This window comes from Bicyclus anynana, chromosome 3, assembly GCF_947172395.1.
Source record: "Bicyclus anynana chromosome 3, ilBicAnyn1.1, whole genome shotgun sequence".
NCBI classification, from domain to species: Eukaryota; Metazoa; Arthropoda; class Insecta; order Lepidoptera; family Nymphalidae; genus Bicyclus; species Bicyclus anynana.
In genome coordinates, this window is record NC_069085.1 from 6,931,129 (window position 1) to 6,953,578 (window position 22,450).

At 34.3% G+C, this 22,450-nt stretch overlaps 2 protein-coding genes and 1 non-coding gene across 5 annotated transcripts; 2 read left to right on the plus strand and 1 right to left on the minus strand.

The window, feature by feature from the left end:
• Window positions 1–615: 615 nt before the first annotated feature.
• On the plus strand, window positions 616–15,299 carry LOC112048675 (zinc transporter ZIP10). Its single transcript, XM_024086316.2, has 4 exons — window positions 616–1,080; window positions 10,234–10,375; window positions 12,804–12,998; window positions 13,670–15,299. Exons 1-4 carry the CDS (start codon window positions 919–921, stop codon window positions 14,590–14,592), a joined length of 1,422 nt encoding a protein of 473 aa, XP_023942084.2. The 5' UTR covers window positions 616–918; the 3' UTR covers window positions 14,593–15,299.
• Window positions 15,300–16,252: 953 nt separating this feature from the next.
• LOC112048678 (uncharacterized) lies at window positions 16,253–19,542 on the plus strand. Of its 3 annotated transcripts, none has more exons than XR_008252381.1 (4): window positions 16,253–16,501; window positions 17,691–17,744; window positions 19,099–19,254; window positions 19,351–19,542. It is a non-coding gene; the product is annotated as an uncharacterized LOC112048678 (transcript). The 3 variants fall into 3 exon arrangements; XR_008252379.1 differs by having other exon boundaries at window positions 16,254–16,489; XR_008252380.1 differs by having other exon boundaries at window positions 16,255–16,489; window positions 19,099–19,250.
• On the minus strand, window positions 19,459–20,545 carry LOC112048677 (ER membrane protein complex subunit 4). The gene is made up of 2 exons (XM_024086319.2): window positions 20,340–20,545; window positions 19,459–20,246 (listed from the first exon to the last, which is right to left on the minus strand). The coding sequence occupies exons 1-2, from the start codon at window positions 20,393–20,395 to the stop codon at window positions 19,784–19,786; spliced, it is 519 nt and encodes a 172-aa protein (XP_023942087.2). The 5' UTR covers window positions 20,396–20,545; the 3' UTR covers window positions 19,459–19,783.
• Window positions 20,546–22,450: the final 1,905 nt, after the last annotated feature.

The window sequence follows — 22,450 nt, forward strand, 5'->3', positions numbered from 1 at the left end:
TTGTTTATCTACTGATCAAGCAGTAGGAAGAGTAATGAAACATTTTTTTTATGAAAAAAGTCTAGACTTTATATACGTGTTTTAACTTACTCGCATCTATTGCGGAAGTAAACATAGAATAATTAATTAATTAATATCACGTGTCACGTGAAACCTGCACTCTGAAAATTTTCTTAATTATCTACGTGTGTGAAGTCTGTCAATCCACATTTGGACAGCGTGATAGACTAAGACCTTATCTACCCCTCTCTTTCTGAAAGGAGACTCGTGCTCAGAATGATGTCTATAGATATTTATTATGATATCGAATTTTCTAGGTAAATTGGTTTTTAGTAGGGACGTATTGCCAATAATAATAATTTAATTAATTGTTGAGCTAAAAACATTCTTCATACAAATATAGGTTGAAACGGCGCTAAAATCTTTTAAAGATTTTGTGTTTCAACTGCCAATAATGAATAGTATACTTCAACACTAGCTCGCCATTCATAAATGAGAAGGCTACCACGTGAGATAACGTTTCAACAAATCTACTAGAAACCAACAAACAACGTTCACGTATAAGGTGTGCGTCTGTTAGGTACGTTATGCGGTAGTTTCAAGTGTTTGGGCCATTGGGCCGACGATATATTTCACACTCGTAAATCGCATTAGTGTCCGCGAGCCACTACGTAAATAAACCATTATCAGTAACGGTGTTAGAACCGGCCGCGGAGACACCAGGTGAAAGTCTCAGACGCACTCTTGGCTTCCAGTTACAAAGACGCGCCGAATAACTCGGCTTGCGATTTCGTCGTCGATAATCGCAGATAAATAAACAAATAAGTGTGGCCTTTTTGAGCGCGGGCAGTGAGCAGAGCCGATCGACGCGGATTCGCCGCCGGCGCTCTGCCTGTGCGCACTTTGTCGCTACGAGCAATGATGTTGACAACGTACACCCTCGTCTTCTTGGCGGCGAACGCACTCGCCGACAACCTCCAAACTTTGGAATACGATAATAACAGCACGCTACCTGCCGAACAATATTTTATAGATAAGATTTTCGACAAATATGGAGACAGAGGAGTCATTACATTTGAGGTGAGTACTATTTAAACTATTTGGTGTTGATTGTTTTACCGTCGTTTTCATAATTGTGATAAAAACGAAGAAATATCAATATGTAATGTACGTATTAGAATGAAAACAATACAATAAATTAAAGTGGGTAGATAGGTAACTACGATGATAATCTACTTTGAGTTGTGTGCAACCAATAGCTTTAAAAGTTTCTATTCTCACAGTGAAACAAGAAAGGCGAATCTCACATGGCTATAGCTATTCAAGCTTATCGGAAAATTTCTAAAAGTCTATTTTCTAAATCGCCTTTCCCTATTTCGTAAACGGAGGTTCATTGAACTTTTAAGTTACACAAATCGATTGGTTATCTTAATCGAAAAATGCTTATCTTGTTTAGTTTAAGTTTAATCTAATAAATAGTACAAATATAGTTATCGTCTAGCTTCCTCACAGTAATTCAATAATTTTGTGTGTGTTTTTTATCTTTCCGTTACTGTTAGATACTAAATTTTAAAGCGATAATAATAACAAAATCATTTGACAGCTTAACTTTAAAATTAATTTCGTCGAATCTTTTATTTTTAGTTTTACCCTCTACATCGTTAGGTTAAGTCCTATAACTGTGAAGTCATTAATATATAAACCCATCATTCAAAGATAATAATTAAGCAATGTACTCGTAATTTAGACTCTAATTGCTATTAAAATAATAAAACACCTTGATAATTGAATATGAATGGTTATTATTAAATAACTATTTGACGTAGATACTTATACATATACATTTAAATTAAAATAGCAACCTGTCTTTGTGGTCGTTATTTATTACCATTTGTAGGTAAATTGTACTAATATACCTAATTATTAGATTGGTATTGTTATGATGATATGATATGATATGATGTTAGAAAGCCATGTTATTTGTAAGTGTCATAGGCTATATTTTATCCCCGTGTCGGAACGGGAACTATATACCTACCTGCCTATGCCACTGGACGTCTTCTAGTCATATTTATAAGTTTAGAGTAAAATTAAACTAAAGCTCCAGATAATCTTCGTCAATCTAAACGTAAAATCAAATTATAATCATCATCATCATTATCAACCCATATTCGGCTCACTGCTGAGCTCGAGTCTTCTCTCAGAATGAGAGGGATTGGGCCAATAGTCCACCACACTGGGCCAATGAGGATTGGCAGACTTCACACACGCAGAGAATTAGGAAAATTCTCTGGTATGCAGGTTTCCTCACGATGTTTTCTCCGTTTGAGACACGTAATATTTAATTTCTTAAAATACACACAACTGAAAAGTTGGAGGTGCATGCCTCGGACCGGATTCGAACCCATACCCTCCGGAATCAGAGGCAGAGGTCACATCCACTGGACTATTATCACGACTCAAATTATAATTATATTTTTAGGTATAAAGAAACATATACTTAGGTAGATAATTTACATACTTCGTGGAAAATTCCACAAACTTTCAAAACTATAGATAGATAGATAGATATTCTTTATTTGCACATCACGAAGACAAATAAAAGTGAAATAAAAACATATTAAGAAGAGATCAGCATACAAAAGGCAGCCTTATCGCTAAGTAGCGATTTCTTCCAGGCAACCTTCGGTTTAGGAAAACTTAAAGACATCAACAGGTGGCGTAAAACAAAAATAACCATAGTACAGACAAATAATTTCCTAATACGTAAACAATATTACACAAAATATACCTACAATAAAGAATAAAATTACTAGATAGACTATGTTCGGATAAGCGGTGATAGTCACAATTGACCGGACTATAGACGAAAGCCAATTTCGCTGAATAAATAATTTGGCTCATTAAAGAGGATATTATCATCATCACATTGAATGCATTAAGTATATAATTATTAATTATGTTAACATTAATCCGTGACTTCGTCCGCGTGAAGATCTGTCTTAGCTTTCATCGCCTTTTAACCCCATACAATGTGACAATTCAATTTTCCAGGTATTAACAGGAACATAACTTTAAAAATTATAGACGCATTTAAAACATTTGAGCCTCGTTATAGGTCTAACTGCATATCAATACCAAAACTCATCAAATTTTCTTTAACGCATTAGCCGTGGAAAGCCATACACAAACAAATAGACAGACGAACATACCTACATGTAATACTAGCATGAATACCTCGAACAAAAGATTAATAATGGCTAGTTTTTAAACTCATTATAATGGCACATGCCTTTTATATTGCACGTGAATAATATTATCAAACATAGGCTCATTCTTTATTATGCAGTAGAGTAGAACGTGCACGGCATGCGGCGATGACAATCTTCGTCGCTAGATTGCGGAAAGGGAAGTTGCGAATTTAAATCAGAGCAGGATGAGTCGATCGCAGTTGAGCTTATTTTTTGATTGAAGTCCGTCATTTTTCATTATTTCTACACCATGACCTTACGGCGTTGAGTACGGTTTAACTGTGATATTGAGGCGTTTTAGGCCCATATAACAGAAAAAGCCTGGTACATCACTACAGGGAGTTATTCAATTAAGCTGATTTTATTAGTTACGTACTACGGTGTATTTATGTCCTGGATATGGAGACCTGTATAATATAAATGATACAAATGTGCTCAGCTTATAAAACTTATTAGACAAAGTCTAAGGTAAAAATATGCATCTTACGAGACTGTAAAGGTATATTTTTAATTATTTATCTGTTATCGGACCGTTGCATGTTAAGTTAAGTTTAAATTTGTTATTAAGGAAGTGCGAGACCTTCTGACACAGGTTTTTACTTAAAAGAAGGTCTGAGTCACATCAATAATTGTAAAACTGTAAATAATAAATTTTCATTTCATTTGAATAAAATATTTTATCTTTAAAGTAATTAATATCTGAGAGGCCCCAGGTCCCGGGCGGTGAAAACCCACGCTACGGCACTGGTGAGGGGAAATAAATGTGTGGGGTGGGGTACCTTTGATAGAAAGTATGTTTGATGTTTGTTGTGTGCTCTTCTCGGACCAAGGCGCGTTTGATATCCCTCGTAACTTTAATTTTAAGTTCTCGACTATTAAAACCATTAGATTAAATCAAATTATGACATAATCCTGACCTTTCAAAAGTGCTTGTAAACTATGCCTAATTGAAATAAATGAATTTTGAATTTGAATATGAGTAAAATCTCGCGAGTTTAATGTGAGAACAACGGTACAAGTCTCTCAGGTTAATATAAATAAACAAAAATCTTATTGAGATAAAACCACTGTTGTTATATTTTCTTACAATATGATTTCAATAATGGTCACCCATGTGTTTCCGATTTAGTACAGGAGGTACTAATTAAGATGATTTCTATAAGAGAAAAAATATTTTGTGTTGGTTTTTTAGTACAAGCTTAAAATATCTTATAACTAATAATATCGCCCTGTCTATTTTATTATTCTATAAATAAAAGCGACAAGTATCACGAAATATCGAAGGACGAATTTTGCGAGAGGGCTGGATTAAAGTGGTCTGAGGGCGGACGAAATCGTGGGCGGTACTAACCTACCTACTTATGTACAACATTGTCTCACACATTATAAATGCCGAATGTATTAGATTACACTTACCTATTTGGATAAAAAGATTAATCAACCACATTGACACAGTAATATTATGTATGTAATATATATTTAATATTATTTATGTACATAATATTACTGTGACATTGATCAAAATCGCTTTGCAAATTAGATACTTATTATGATAAAAAATATTACTTACTGATTTATTATCATAAGAGTAGCGTAGCTAGTTTTCATTAGATAGATCTTTGAAAGACACTAGATAGGACATTAGATAGGTCTCATCATATTTATAGTCTTTCATTGAGTTTAGAACAAAATGTGTAAGTACTTATTATGAAAAAAAAATAACAATAGCCTTACATTTTATAATGTTAAGTGTAAATTATATTAGTTATATTAGTGTAATTAGTAAGTACTCTCTTTGGTACTAGTTATATTTAGATACCTTTAGACAACATTGCGGCACTGCGGCATAATTAGGTACCTACTTGGGTATATCTACTTTCTTTCCCATACACTTAATCAGTATAGTCACAGTAGTGGTATAGTCTTGAGCGGAAATATTCTTATCTACAGTGAGATGTAATATCTTCGTGACTAGAGTATCCAATCAGTAATTCCCTGGATTATTCATGCAGACAAACGTATAAGAATATTCTTAATAATTCCACCTTTACTCTTCAGTTACAATTTACTTGTAACTCTCCAATAAAATAGTTTCCTTTCGCGTAAAAATACGGGACTCAGAAACAGCACCTCCCATATCTTTTTGCTAGCATCTTTGTAACTACAATGCGTAGACGAAGTTTAATACTAATTTACAAGCCTCTATAAGTGTAGTTTTTTTAAATAAAACACTTCAGGTTCATGCATTTTTACGGTTTTTTTTAACCCTTTTAACCCGATTAAAAATGTATTGCACTAAAAGCTTCTTCTACAAAACCTAAAACTTTATTGATAAAAATAGTATCATTATTGGAAATTTAATCCGTAATGTTTAATAAAAATCAGATCTTTGAAATCTCGGGCGTCCGCTAGTTCCTATAAAAGTTCTTCATTACTTTCTTTTACTGACGAAATTATCTCTCTAGAAGTAATAGACTCTCACTTCTTTTAACACAATTGATCAAACTAAAGGCACCTCTAATAAATAATGACTTATCAGTGATGATTTTCACTCTCACGTTATAAATACTTGATAATGTACCTACCTAATACCTTATCATTAAATTACTGAGGTATTTACCTTTGAAATAATGGCGTACAAAGTGTACTTTACATACAACATACTTAACTTAATACAGATACATAACTATTAGTAAAATTTATTCAGAGAAGTGACCACCATGTTCATTTCTGCCGGCAAGCAGGTAGCAGCATCGCTGTGATGTATTTTCTATGTATATTTTCCGTTTACACTGTTTTCCCCGTATTCAGATTTTAAAAATAGACTATTTTATTCGAAAATATCACTTTTTTATAAACGAGTACATATATTTTTCTGATATACTTACCTAATCATATAAACTATTAACCGCCTATAATTCCTCTCCCTTCTATTTCATATTTTCGCGAAAAAGGGTAGCCTTTGTTCCGCTCCAACATCAATAAAATACATATACCTACTCGTATTTTTAAGATCCGCTCCAGCATCCAATTTTAGACAATTTTATAATTGATCGAAATCGCTTCAGCGGTTTAGCAGTGAAAAGGTTGCAGACAGGAATACTTTTACCATTTTATAGTATGGATTATGACTAGACAGGTACTAGCCAGATAATAATAACTTATGTCCTCATCAATGCCCTGAGGCGCTGTGAGGTAGGTAGGGTAGGCTGTGAGGTAGGGTAGGAACTAGATACCTAGTTACCTGTCTCTCTGTTACAGGCAATGGTTTTCCAATAATTTTCACGTACTTGCTTAGTTGTTTATTTCTGTATGAAAAAAAAAATGGTTGAAGTATATTCTTAAGTTATAATAAAAAACCTTGATAAATCCGAAAAAGATACTCGTGGAAATTGTATGGAAATCGTCTGGAACAAAACCCAAATTAGAGTTTTACTGTACAAAGTTAATTAATAGTGTTTTTATTTATTATTTAAGTAGTAACATGTATTTAGCCTTCGTTACTATTTACAACACGAGACATCTGACAGTGAAAGTTTGAAGTTCAATCAAAATCGGTCCATATTTTTTTGAAGTTTTGTGTAAACGTTGCGGTTGTTGTATAAGTCCCTACCGTATAAACACACCTTTTATCACACATTCATAATACGTAAAAAATATTAATTCGACATAACAGACATTTGAATATTTATTTGTATGGATTTATGCGTCAACAAACTGTGAGGCATACAAGTATTGAATGTACCGAGGCTCGCAACAGGTGTGCTGCTTGCCAAACTTTTTTATTTTGGTATCACGATCATAAAACCGAAACTATGCCTAAGAGCATTGTTCTCAATAGAAATAATTTGGTTACAACTCATACGTAATTAGGGCTGCCACTTATAAGTACTTTTGATATTGTAGATACATAATAAAGCGATGTAGCAATGTTACTGTCGCCACGCCACGATCTCCTCTGTCTGTCAGTCTGTCTGTGTTTCTTTAATCTTAAACATCGTCAAGACAAGATTTTTTTTTTTTTTCCTGTCTGAGTAGGTGCCGATAGCTCCCTGCGGAACCACTACGGCGTCACCGGGGGGGTTGGGCGAGCGCAGAAGCATCGCCTGATGTGACCCGAAGGCTGAAAGAAAGATAGAGGACGGAACGGCTCTCTAAGGGCGTCTCCTATGAGACTCGGACCTCGGCTTAGAAGGCCATTCTGGAGGAGGTAATCGTGACCTGAGTGAATCAGTCCGGACGCCCCCAAGATCGTGAGTTAGAAAACCCACGTCCGGGTGACGTTAGTTATCGGGGACCTCGTCTTCGCCGGCGAAGACGCTGTGTAGCTTGTGATTGTGTTACCTGGGAAGCATTGTCGGTTGTTATGTCATCGTCTGGATCGTAAAGGACGTTCTTGGGACGCCTCTGCTTGCAGTTAGCGTTTAGGTTGGGAGTGTAATTGCAGGCCTCAACCACTAGTTGGTTGGGATGGATGGCAGCTCTGTCAAAATAGTTTTGAGAGAGCTGTTTCATGTACTTAGCTATTGTCGGTAATTCTAGATCTCTATGGAGGTCATTATTGCGTAAAAACCACGGCGCGCCCGTGATTTGACGCAGAAAACGATTCTGTAGGGTTTGAAGCGGCCTAAGGGTCGCTTTGGGAGGGCGGGCAAACACTACACTAGCGTAGGTTAAGATCGGACGGATCGTAGTTTTATAAAGCGTTAGCTTTGAGCGGAGGGACAATTTACTTTTCTTATTTATCATAGCGTAAAGGCGGTGCATTACGTATGCGGCCTTTTTTCTCGCTTTGTTAACGTGCATGGAGAAGCTCATGCGGTTATCGAAGGTAACGCCTAGGTACTTGGCAGTACGTTGCCAGGGGATGGGTGCTCCGTAAAGGGAGACTTCTTTGAGTCCGGACTTGAGACGGGAGACCGCTTTGCCGGTGAAAAGCACGGCTGCGCTTTTCTCTGGGTTGACTTCTATACGCCAAAGGCGGAACCATTTACCTATAATGTTTACCGCCTTCTGGAGTCGGGCTCTAATGTGGACCCGGTTTACTGCCGTCGCGTACAGTGCGGTGTCGTCCGCAAACTGGGCGACGTGTACGCCCGGGTGGTCGGTGGTCAAGACAAGAGTGCGTATGCATTTTCTAGGCAGGCGCGTCCTATCTCAGACTGCTTTCCAACGGAGTACAAGAATATTTACTCAGAGGCACTATTATCCGCTCACTTTAATTTATTCGCGACATATTACGGAGGGCTGATAATTGTGCCTGAAATTTAATTTATACTGTAAAGTTATACTAAACAATGCAAACCATCGGGTTTGGATCAAGGTTTAATATTTCACACAAAGGAAATACTTCATTGCAAAAATACATAAGTCCTAAAGTTTAAAAATATTCGACTAAGGGGATACAAATTATTTACAACATTTTTATTGATTAAATTCTTATTACATATATTGTAGTTAGGTATAAGTGGCAACCCTGTAAAGATCTCAAATAGTGCAATGACGAATCTCATTTAGCAAAAATAACATGGAAAAGATTTTGTACGCTAATTACCAAAATGTGACACGGTTCACCACACTCCTACTTTTAAGTACTCGTAAATACTAGTCGACACCCCGCGATTTCTATCCACGTAGTTCGCGTTCCCGTGAGACTCACAAATAACCTGGCTCTCTAGTGGTAAAAAAAAAAAAAATTCAAAATAGGGTCAGTAGGATTAGAGATTACATCTACAACACCATAAACTTTACCTAAATACATAATTATAATATTAGTATAAATAAACGAGATAATATTTAGAATCTTATTACAATTTTATGCACAGGTACCTTTAAATAATTTTTAATTCTCACGAATTTAATAAGTTATGGGTATTAATAGCTTTTAGCGTTTTCTGTTCTGTAGTAATTAATATTAATGAAGGTGAATATTTTATTTTTCAATTTTTTACGTCCGATTTTGGAAGAAAATTTACATCTACACTATTTTACTACACTATTTATTGGCTACACTAGCGAATTGGGGATGACCTATAATGCTAGTGTAAGTTTGTAAATAAATAAATAAAATAAAAAATAAAAAAATCTTTTCAGCTTACGTAAAAGGTTTTTTACGTGAACCTCGCCTCAAGGAAATCAAAGTAAAGATTTTTTGTGTACCAATTTTTGGCGGCAACCCTAGCACTTAGTCTTTATGTATATGTTACAGCCAAAGTGATTAGTGTGGATAGTTTGTATAATGGCTAGATATTCCTCATAAAATATGGTCAGCCAGACTACGGACACGAGAGCGTATTTAATGCAAATAAACAAACAGTCAAATCTTTCCTTTCTAAAATATTAGTATAGATTAACATGGATAAGACGAAAAAATTGAGGTTAATATTTTTTTCAATGTAAAGTAAACTTAAGGTAGTAGTAATTACGTCCACTTTACTTTAAAGAATATTGAGATTTGAATCTTAATTCATGTCTATAAATTACTAGCGGACGTCTGTGACTTCGTCTGCGTGGAAATCAATGTAAACTTTCAAGCCCTATTTCACTACTTAAGGGGTTAAATTTAAAAAAAAATTGATGATTTATTAACAAATTTTTAAAACTGAACGACTTTCCATACAAACTTTCACCCCTTTTTCACTCCCTTCTTATTTTATTTTTGCAGTAAAAAGTATCCTATAGCCTTCTCCGTAGTATGGTCTTAAACCAAATTTCATTTGAATTCATTTAGTAGTTTCAGCGTGATGCCCGAAAAACAAAAAACATGGACAGACACACAAACAGACATTCAAAAAATCGAAAAAAAATATTTTAAGCTTCAGCATCGATTATTTATTGCCTCCCAATAAAAAAGTTCATAATGTCTTAAATGTACAGAATTGGACCTGCTACAGTTTTATTATAAGTATACATAGATGTAGCTATGCTGAACCTATGTGTAAATGTCCACCTATCTAATATTGGAACCCGGTTTCCCTTCCAGGGATTTGAGCATCTGCTGCACAGTCTGGGGCTCGGAGGGCAAGTGTTCACTTCCCCGCACGACATCGCCCTGCACCGCGTCAACGGCACCTTCCGCCAGATCCACGATACACAGCACCGGCATAGAAGATCACCATCCACAAGTTAGTAGTACTTGTACCGAATCGTAAATCTATGGTAGTAAATACCGTATAGTGCGAGATCCAGTATATAAAATATATACCCTCATCTACAATAAAATTATAAAGCTGAAGAGTTTGTTTGTTTGATTGCTAGAACGCGCTAATCTCAGGAACTACTGGTCTGATTTGAATCCGACGCCGCGCGGTTCTACCCGCGTAGTACGGGGATAATATTCCTATAGCCTTCCTCAATAAATGGGCTAGCTAACACTGAAAGAATTTTTCAAATCGGACCAGTAGTTCCTAAGATTAGCGCGTTCAATGAAACAAACAAACAAACTCTTCAGCTTCATATTAGTATAGAAGATTAATTAAATATACTGAAAACATCATCATCCTACATTTTTAAACAGCATTATGCACTAACTATAGGTATTTTAACTAGATAATAGCTCTACACACATACCTATTGAATTAACAAAAATAAATAACTGAAAGTAAAAGGTGGAAACTTAACTAGCAGTTTTTACCAACATTAGTCAGATCACGGAACTGTAGGATACAAATTCGCCGCGGTCCTTGAGTGAAATGATTATCGCCGGGTACCCACGACTGTCCACTGCTCAACACCGACCTTCATGGTACTCAGTCACATTATTCATTGTTTGACACATAGCAGTCTAAACAAATTATATCCATTACGTAACTAGTGTCTCTAAACAATACATAATACATTTGACGACGTTAGCGCAGTTGGTAGTGCTGTGGCAGAGAGCTAGCAGAAGAAAGCAGCGAGGTCCTGAGTTCGATTCCCAGCTTGGGTATATTTTCTAAAATGGCTCAGCTGGTTTGGGGGTAGTTACCACCCTACCGGCAAAGGCTTACGAAGATTTGATCGGAGGGACTGGGATGAAACGTATGGCCCGCCAGTAGATTTCGCCTCAGCAGTCGGCGGGCGTGGGATGTGCCGTACAGATAGAATCCTGTATAGACTAATCATTATAAAAGTATGTACATAGCACCCATGCGAAGCCGGGGCGGTCGCTAGTAAATAATAAATCTTTAAGAATAAGTAATTCTCAGTCAGGTCTCTTGTTCTGTATTAGGGTAGTATAAAAGAGAACAAGTTAGTTTTGGTGGATTTACAAGAAGCAGGTTCGACCCCTAGCTGGATCGATTGAGGTTTTGTGGTCAGCCTGCCTCGAATTCCTCTAACGAAAAATGTCCACCTGCTTTCGGACCAATCCTATAGATATTGCTATAAAATATCTACTTTTTCAAAACTACCTTCTAAATCCCGCTAAGACTTCGCTAAGCTAGTTGTTAGATACTCAAAGCATTGTTGTCTATTAGAAAATAAGCCGATAGCAGTAACATTGCAGTTTACGAAGAAATCTTCGGTGTATACATTGAAAATACAAATTCGCAAAAAATAACCCAGTGGAATAAGTTTGAACTTTGATTAGTCAATGGAAAAACTTAGGTAGGTCTCGCAAAAACTAACCTAGTGAAATAACAGTTGGAGTTTTTAGAGAGAACGTGCTATAAATTACTTTTTGGCCGAAAAGTTATGCGTTTTTTGCGAATAATTTAGATCTAAAATGACTGTATACTCACCGCTGTGACCAATCACTGTTGATTGCCTTTCGTCCTCGATGACGGTCGATGATCTAAACGAGTCTTATCCGCTGTTCGCCCGACGTTTGTCAATATGTAGACCAGGGTAATACCGCGTAATACTAGCAATCCTGCTAATTAATTAAATACATAGCAAGTAAAGTAACCTAGCATTACTTAACGAAGCTTTGTTGTGTACAACGAATGATTTATATTGTCCTTAATAATAACTACTTAAGTTAATAATTGATACAACAATGTACCTAATTAATAAATATAATAACATCCTATATAAAGCAGTCTTACATATTCATGTCATGTTAGAAGACAAGACTTATAGATATGTAATATTACTCGTATATACTCGTATATGTAGTTACCTATAGGTTATAAACACAATGAGGCGGTCAAGTGTGTTCATCATTTGTGAGCCCGTCATTATTCTATTACGGCTCCAACAATATTCAGGGACTCTTGTAGTCAAGCGATGAACTTTTAAATTGGAGTTTCATTGTAATATTTTGTGGCCTTTACTTATACGTACAAAAGGATCATAATAAATAAAAAAATATTTATTGTTTACAGTGGCATAGATTGGTGTGAATGTGTTCTATAATTTATTTCTTTTAACAGATGAGGGTATATTCCTTATGCCGGATCTCGTACTATACCAATAGGGTGGCAACACTGGCAAAATGTAATGTATGTAATTTACATGACGATTTTTCTATAGATTTGCCACGGTGTTAAATGGTACAGAAATTGATTCAAAAGATAACTAAACAAATACAAAATTGTAAGTATAATTAAATTGTCGTAATTTCTTTTCCAGCAACACCAATCTTGAAAAAACCATGCCTGTCACCAAGGGAAATATTAGAAGCATACGGATTGGAAAGCGAACCTGGCATCATAAACATAAAACCAAAAATATTTTTAGAAATGTGTCCGGCCCTTGTTTATCAATTAGATCAGAGAACTTGTTTCAAGACGGAAGCACCCGCCCCAAAACTGGATCGAGTTTGGAGTAAGTATCCACTTCAATGAAATCCAAATAATTTAATAGATACTTTGTAAATATAGATTTAGACTCCGCGCCACGAAAGCACGAAAGCAATCCCGCGGCTAAAACCTGAACTAAAATTGACAGCGCCAATAGAGACAAATGACAATAAGCCCGCAATTACAAGACTCTAGCGCCGCATCTACGGGATTTGTTTCGTGGCGCGAAATATACCATGGAATCAATTTTATAGTCTAAGATCCGTATTACAAACGACCTTCACCCATCTGTTTATTGGATGAAAAGTTTTTATATCAAATTTAGTGCAATAAAAATATATTGCGAGTAGGTTGCCTCGAAAACGCCTAACCAAAATATCATTAGCAAAGATTTTCCACTATAGATAATAGATATGTTACGTGCCTACAAAATCACCGCAAAAAGTGATTCGAATTTAGTTTAGTGATCCTAATTTTGATATAAAACACTTTTCATCCACTAAAGAGATAGATGAAAGTCGTTTCTCATTGTCCTAGATCGGTATTAGAAACGACCTTCACCCATCTGTTTAATAGAGCATATTAAGGTATAATATGTAGACATAAGGCAACAATGTCGTTTAGACTTAAACATAGCAATGTTTGGCGACTTATATATATATTTTTTTATATTAATTGATCTTTGTTTGTTTTCAGCATGGATATATGCCACATTGAGTATTCTGGTTATAAGTGCGACAGGACTTTTGGGTGTAGCAATAGTGCCGATGTTAAAATCAGCAGTATTTAGTTACGTGATACACTTCTTGGTGGCAGTGGCAGTAGGAACGCTGTGCGGAGACGCGCTGTTACATTTGATGCCCCACGCGCTCAAATCTCATGGAACGAATGCGAATGAGCCTCAGGAAGAAACTGAAGTTATCCTCAAGTGCAGCGTAACTTTTCTTACCATTCTCTTATTTTACTCCGTCGAAGCAATTATGCAAACACTCAACGGTGGCCACGGACATTCGCACGATACTCCAACTAAAACTGTCGAAGACATGAAAATAGAATCAGCAAAGCAAGTAGAGTCAATAGAGCTCGGTGCTATGATGCCTGGCTCGCCTCCGCCACCGGTAGAACGTCCGATGACGTCAACGGCACTAATGGTCATAGTGGGTGACGGTTTACACAATTTAACTGATGGTCTTGCAATAGGAGCTGCGTTCAGTGGCGACCCCGTGACTGGGTTTGCTACAGCACTCGCCGTGTTCTGCCATGAGTTGCCCCACGAGCTAGGAGACTTCGCAGTGCTCTTACGATCTGGTATGAGCATCAGGCGGGCGTTGTATTATAACTTGCTCTCATCGGCTCTTAGTTTCATGGGAATGGCAGGAGGCATTTGGCTTGCTGAGGACCATGAATCAGCCTCGCAATGGATTTATGCCGCAACTGCGGGTACGTTCTTCTATATTGCTTTAGCGGATTTGGTGCCTGAACTTAATGAAAACAACAAAGGTAAAAGTGTTCTTTTAATGCTTGCTATCCTCGGTTTTCTGACCGGAGGAATAATTATGTTACTGATAGCACTTAACGAGGATGCCATACAATATCTTTTCCGAAGTTCAGAGCAGTAGTTAAGTATTCATATGTAATTAAATAAATAATTAAGCGTACTGTTATTATGTGATAATTACCAGTACCTTCTCATGGTTGTTCAAATAGTTTGTCATAGAACTAGTATTAAGTATAACTTAAATAACTACTACAATGAAGTGCTCAAATCAGTTTTGAAAATAAAACATTCCAGGAAATATTTAGATATTAATTAGAATGTTTAGACTAGACTACTACTTGCTGTAAGAAATATTTTAAGGGTAGAGTAACAGAAGACTAAGAAAGTTGTTCCTATATTAAGTTATGTATTAAGTACCAACCTAATTAATAATAAATTATTAATTACAAGAAATATGTATGAAAGAACATTCCCAGAAAGCTGCTGATTTCAGTATTTTTATCTTTGATATTATAATTTTTATGTTTATACTATTTATTTTTATTCGAATTATTTTTATAAGTCACTATATCTATCAAAATATTAAAATACATAAGTAAAATATATGAAGAGAAATAGGCCTTGCGAATTGTGTTTGTTCAGTATGTTGTTAGGTTAGGTGTAGGTTAGGTTACGTATGTTGTTATGCACTGAGGTTTGTAAATAATATTAGTAGTGAGTAAAAGTTTAGAAATAAGGCTGTGCTGCGTGCTATTGTTTTTATTAATTATATCGTTTAATGATATTCTATTGCATGACAGAATGAACAAATAAATATTTTGAATTTAACTATGGACATTTTCTTCCTCTATTCCTGTCCTACTTATATTTTATTTACAGGACCTACTTTATAATATCTCAATAACCTATAATAACTTATGTTGTTATTTTTTTAACCAACAAATTATAAAACATTTTTCATCCATTAAACAGATGGGTGAAGGTCATTTCTAATACGGATCTTAGACTATGCACCACTACAGATTATAATGCATACTATTAGCTAACTGTCATTATAAAAACTTGCCATAGATGGATAACATAGAAAATGTCTATATATAACTCCCTGATAAAATGATAATCCTTTTTAACTTACACTATACAGATAAATAGCCTTATTCTTGAGAATATTATTAAAAACTAATATAAATAAATAAATAAATAATATAAATGAAAGTTAGTAATAAAAAATGTATAATAACATAATATAAATAAGAGCTGATTTCAATAAAATAATGACGAGATCAGTCTCTCTTGAATAATTGTATCAATTTTAAGTTCACTGTATCTATCTTCATCTCAACAAAAGACGAATTAAATAAATATTCTCCAGGTTAAAAAAGAAAAAAGTCCAATTATTTAAGATTTGTAGCATTTAAAACATTACCGGTTAAACGTTAAGTTATTTGTTGCCATGGCTCTTTATGGTGTGGACACAGCTTGTACATAGTGGCCAATCTCCTTTGATATAAAACAATTTTCATCCATTATACAGATGGGTGAAGGTAGTTTCTAATACCCATCTTCTACTAGCACAAGCGAAGTGAAGGTTGAGCAAGAGTGTTTTATCTCTGCTCTTATATTAACCTTACTAAAGCTTGACATGACTTGACTAAGATCGATTAACGGACAACGACGGACGATAAACTTTAATTTTAATAATAATACGCATACACTGAAGACATGACTGTACAATGTAATACCTTTGCCTTTTCCCTAGAGCTTACAAAAATATTAACTTGTCAAACACAGCTGGTCGTCATGTCAAGTCAATGTCAATTCAATTGTCAAAATGATTTGTGGTTTGTAATTTGTATTTTGCGGGTTTCTAAGTTTATAAATATAATTGTTAAATAATTACCTCTTCTTGCTTTATTTGTTTGTTGCTTAACATTTAAATATAATCACGCCATTAGATCATTGAGTTCGAATTCAGCGCAAATCATTAATAATAATCTAAAACAATGTTGAAAGGACTGGTGAGTACGTTAGTAAGTAATTTTCAATTTTATATTATTTTTAGAGTATAATTTACGTTATAAGTATAGTACAGTCACAAAAATCAATGCTTCTTTGTACCTACCACGATATTTTCCGCTCGTAACATTAATTTATTATCTGGAGAAATAAATATTTAGGTATATGATAATATATACTTATCCTATGAAATTCTGGCCTGTCATTACAAATTCCTTTGTTAGGATTCATTTATAGTACTACTGGATGATGATATTAGATGGTGTAATTTCTGAAGTAGATAGAACAAGTAGATAAATGTCATGTTTGATTTGAAATATAGATAAAAGAAAAGATAATGATCTTATATAATAATGCATCTCATATATCTAAACACTTTTTGTACATAAAATAATTAATACCTACCTGCATTGGTATTGGTTTTATTAACTAAAATATCAATAATAACTAAAATTTGTAAATATAAATGTAAACTCTGATCTTGATTTTTTTTTAAATTTTGACAGCCTTCAAATCTGAAAAATAATTTAGTGTCAATTTTGTAAATGTTTTTTATATTAACCTTTTATAATAACATGAATATGTAAGAAAATTCAGGTGTACATTATATCATATTATGCCCTGTTGCAAAAGATCAAGTGATGTTTGCAAACCAAAACCGCCACCGACAACCACCACCATGGGTTGTGTTGCGTGGTTAATAAAGAATTCAGTAAGTTTGTTAAATTTCTAGAGGAACCATCAAAAATATCTTTAGTTGCATATTTTCTAATTACACTATGTTAGTTTTATAATACGGCTTCTATGTTAGGAATATTTTACCTGATAGTAATAAGTCTCTGGTAAGCAGAGTAAATGTTATCAAGAGATTTATGCTAGCTACCCATGGTCTTATACCTATTGAAGTCTAGTACTCATTGTGTCTCGGTCACAATTTTTAGCATCAATTCGAACCATCATGCAAATCCTTACCAATATAAGAGTTAGAGACAGAATTCTTCTTTGAAAAAAATGCTCAAATACCAAGCCACCAACCAATTTAGAAACAGTTTTTATGTTGATATCTTGTAACATGTGTAGATGATGAATCAAAAATAAAATGTAATATTTTAAAAGACTGCTGTTTTCCTTGGTAAGGAGTAACAATAATCGAAACAAAATGATGCTTAAATGTAATCATAAATTATACTTTGTTTGTTTCAGATCATTTTTGGAACTGGTATCTACACTGGTGTATACATAGCACAAAATTATCAGGTTAGACTTCTTAAATAGACAAGGCATATAGCAATCTATATAGCAATAATAATAAAGAAGTGATAAGATACTGGACAATGAATTATCAACTGCTCTTTGCTTTGTACCCGAGCCAGGCTGCTGTGCTATGACATAACACTGCATCTTCATATACAGTGTATTGTGGTAACACTTATATATGACACCCTTGCACATTATTACATACACTGGCAAAGATTTTATACTATAAGATGTCACTATATGTCAAAACTGAGGCAAACAAATGTGGCTAACTGTAGTAATTTCATTTAATTACATAGTAAACAATGATAGTTATTTAAACAAATAATACCTAAACATTGTCTACAATGTCGAGTTGTGTGCTCAGGAAGTATACAAACTATAAATGTATAGTGTAAGTTAACACAAAATTGTGTATGTGTGTGCCGTGTGGAGTAGCTAAATTTGGATCAGTGTTTGTGGTGATTTTTTAGGAATGTAACTTATGTAATAATGTAAAATCTTTGTATAGCGTTTGAAAGATTTTATTAAAACTCAAGTATACTCTGAGAAATGCATTAATAGTTCATTCACACTGTGTCTAACAAATTGTAGGGGAATAAAAGCATAATTGCGATTTCTCAAAAATGGATGTTTTTAACATACAGTGTTTTGTCATGGTATGGTAGCAGAAACAGTTTTTATAGCAGATAAGCTCTTGCCCCCAAAACTAATAGACATTGTCAGTGTGCATGTAGCCTAAAATTAGTCTTGATGATAAATGTTTTTAGCTCGGGTACTTTATATGGTTCAGTTTAAGATAAAATTCAATATTATGCAGTATCAACTATTTTAACCTGGGTATATCCTTTGGTTTCATTCAATTGGTTTAATCTATTTAATATATAAAAATGAATCCACATATCCCTTGGTCACGCCATCACGTGTGAATGCCTGGACTGATTTCACTATTTTTTTTTTTAAATTGAGTGGAAAATAAGAAAAAGGGTAGGGGTAGTTAAAAGTTTACATTGAGTTTCATGTGAATGAAGTCTCAGGTGTCCGCTAGTTATTTTATATAAATTAACTTTTTTATTACTAGACTAGTCACAAAAGAGGCGATGTTGGTATTGTCAATAATGTTGATATTATTAATACAATTGTATATTATATTATGATTAATATAAAATTTATGCATCTTATGCAGATTGTATTGTATCCAATCCAAAATTTTATTAAGTGAATATTCTACTGTAGGTAACAAGTGTGCTATAAAGATTCCTGGTTCAAATAATCTGACCATTAATATGGCCTCTTTTGTGCTTATTATGTCTTTGTTATTTTTTTTACATGGTAGATATTTTTTTTAATTCAGACTGCAGTTGATTGGTATTGCAAGAAAACATCTGATGCCTGTAGCAAGGATAAGAAAAAATAAGAACTTTTCTGTATATGCAATGCAAAAAAATTATTTGAACCAAGAATACAAATACATGGCTTCACAAAAATGATAATCATGATGATTGTGTAGGTAACAAATGACTATTTTTGTAAATAGAATTCAATATTGGAAAAGTGCCCTAATGTTTTACAATGTTAGACACATAACGCATGTTTTTATTTTTAGATAGAAAAGGTAGAAGATCCCAAAGCACTATTCGAAAAGGCTCAGTGTTATATTAGAACAAAAATGGAAGAAATGAGCAAGAAGGGCAAAGATTGAAACAGCTACATGTACATCTATGAATTTATTTTTCTGTAAATAACATTTACTATTAAATATGATTTTAAAATAAATAAAGATAGCAGTATACATAAACATTGTTCTTTGCAATTGAAACTAATGCATTACAAACTTGATGAAACAAAAATGTGTCACTATACACAACAATGTAATATTTATTATATAATGTATTTTGTTTCATTATTTTGCAATGAAATAAAATACTTTAAACAGTTTAAACAATTATAAATTATATTAGGTCTCCTCTTTGCGCCTATAATATCTTTATGAAGTTACATTGTGAAATTGTACACACAAAATTTTATTTTTTTTGTATTTATAGCATAGATAGCCCTCCTGCAATATGTTCAACTCTTATTATAGGTTCTTCGAAAGCCAACCAATCACTGGAATGTGTAGGTAAAAGTCCCATGCTCTGACATTTATAAAGAGCTAATAATATATTTACAATATTTCCAATAATGTAAACAAACTTTTGCCCAATCGCTTGAGTTCCTTCCACCATTTTAAATGTACTTTGCGTTGAAAACAAAGCTTTTACAGGCCTGACGATCAGCATTCCTACCATCATAATTGGAAATATTGAGATGGAATTGCCTGCCATATACATTATGAATAAATTCATGGGCACTTGCTTTAGAGGTCCTAGGGCAACATCCCATAGCTTTTTAATCAAGAGAAGGTTCGAGTCTGTATCCTTTGAAGATTCTGTATAACTTGCGTTAGCGGATTGGCTGTACCCCGGCGGCGAAGGCAAATCAGCTGTTTGGGTTTTATTCCTGAAATTAAAAAAATATTCATTTTTACCGTAGTTTTGTGCACAAGTGTCCAACTTCAATCAAATTACAGTTACACTGAATTTATTGACGTACTTTTGGTTATAATCCAAGGCCCACTTGATTTTTTTACTAGATTTTACTTGCGACATTGTGGTATTGATTAAATTAGTCTGAATTTTCCGAACAAATTCCTGTTGAAATAGAATAGCCTCAATTATTGTGTAGAATCCGCAATATATAAATTAAATTCAAGATACAGACACAAAATACAAATGACAAAATCACTATTCACAAAAATTTCAATTTGACAATGACAAACAAAATTGACATCATTGAGAGTATTTTTTCATCTCTAGTCAGTGTTACCAACTCCCAAAAATGTTTGCCCCTAAAGTTTGTGTCAAAAACCCCTAAAATCGCATTAATTATTGAGTTGTCCCCCTAAAAAATATAAATTCATAATGTTTTAGAAAATAATATGCTGTGATGTGTTTCAAAAGTCGTTATTTAATACATATAATATTACGTCTTTATTTGAAGATTGAGATTTTTTGAAATCATACATGTTGACATTGAATAGATTTATCATTTTTTTATTGGATAAAAATTGCAGCCAGTCGCCACAGAGTGGTTGTAGAATTACGTATTATACGTCGTTATAAGTCGCTAGGTCAAGAAAGAAATATTAAAATTATCATCAATCTAAAAATATTAAAGAGTCAAAAAATCCCTGAAAATACCCCTAAAAGTTTCAGACCCCTAAAAAAATCCCATTTCACTTATTTGCCCCCTAAATCTGGGGGGAAAACCCCTAAGTTGGGAACCCTGTCTCTAGTGTCTAGCCCTTTTTTACGGCTCTGAGTTCTAACTCTTTTTGAACCTTAAAATATAGACCACAGAACAAATCAAAAAATAACACTTTATCGAACAGACACTCAGACGATTTAGATAGGGACCTGACTGACTCGCTGGACGTTTCCCCGTCTATCAAAGTATACGATCTACATTCTACTGCATGTATAAAACTATTTCTATAGAAAGTATAGAATCGATGTTTCATTGTTGTAATCATTTTCGTCGTGTAAAGAGCTCCCTGAAAAAACAGGTTTCTGTAGTTGAATGTCATAAAAAATCGATGAACACCTTTTAGTTTACTAAAAGAAGAAAATCATTTGGAAGTATTTCTAAATTACATAAACCAATGTAATAAAAAAACCAGCCAATTGCATGTCGGGCCACACGCAGAGTAAGGTTCCGTAGATTAAGTTAGCTCTTTTGCATAGAGTAATTAGGTATGGAGTTGCATTGCACCCAAATTCACCAAAAATTCGCCTTTCGTTTCGTGTAATTATTACACACAATATTACAGCTTTAACAAACACATCGTTTAGTCTCGTTACACACAATATTCGATTTATTGATCGATGATAAGCTATTTTTGTTTTTATTCTTTACAAGTTAGTTAGCCCTTGACTACAATATCACCTGATGTTATGTGATGATGCAGTCTAAGATAACGTGTTAGGAAGAAGATGAAAATCCACACTCCTTTCGGTTTCTACACGACTTCGTACCGGAAAGCTAATTTGCTTGGCGGTACGTCTTTGCCGGTAGGGTGGTAACAAGCCACGGCCGAAGCCTCCCACCAGCCAGACCTAAACCAATTAAGAAAACCTCAATCAACTCAGCCGGGGACCGAACTCAGACTCCGTCTTGTAAATCCATCGCGCATACCACTGCGCCACGGAGACCGCAATATCCGGGCTACTCGCACAAAACTTTATGCATCGCATTCTACATTTCGAATTCGTACAGCAAAAAATTTTAATAAAAAAAATTCAACCGACTTCCAACTCAAAAATTAACCTAAACTAAAAAGGAAAAAATAACATCTTACCTATGTGCTACCTTCTGATCAGTTTGAAGGCGGTGCCAAGCCAGTGATGTTTTAATTCAAGCCGTTTAAATTACAAAATTTCTGTGGTTCTTTCAGAAACGGCTTTAATTAAAACATGACACTGGATTGGCACCGCCTTCAAACTGATCAGAAGGTAGCACATAGGTAAGATGTTATTTTTTCCTTTTTAGTTTAGGTTAATTTTTGAGTTGGAAGTCGGTTGAATTTTTTTTATTAAAATTTTTATTTTTTAATTTTTAGTGTTAGCACACCTACTGAGTGTGAACAAAAATTAATAAGCAATTAG

What these genes read in the sequence shown, in the direction of transcription:
- LOC112048675 (XM_024086316.2), top strand. Translation starts at nt 919, where the DNA reads ATGATGTTGACAACGTACACCCTCGTCTTCTTGGCGGCGAACGCACTC. An exon ending in GAGGAGTCATTACATTTGAG is followed by an intron (nt 1,081 to 10,233) that starts GTGAGTACTATT and finishes TTTCCCTTCCAG; the next exon opens with GGATTTGAGCATCTGCTGCA. An exon ending in AAAACTGGATCGAGTTTGGA is followed by an intron (nt 12,999 to 13,669) that starts GTAAGTATCCAC and finishes GTTTGTTTTCAG; the next exon opens with CATGGATATATGCCACATTG.
- LOC112048677 (XM_024086319.2), bottom strand. Translation starts at nt 20,395, where the DNA reads ATGTCGCAAGTAAAATCTAGTAAAAAAATCAAGTGGGCCTTGGATTAT. An exon ending in GCCTTGGATTATAACCAAAA is followed by an intron (nt 20,247 to 20,339) that starts GTACGTCAATAA and finishes TTTTAATTTCAG; the next exon opens with GAATAAAACCCAAACAGCTG.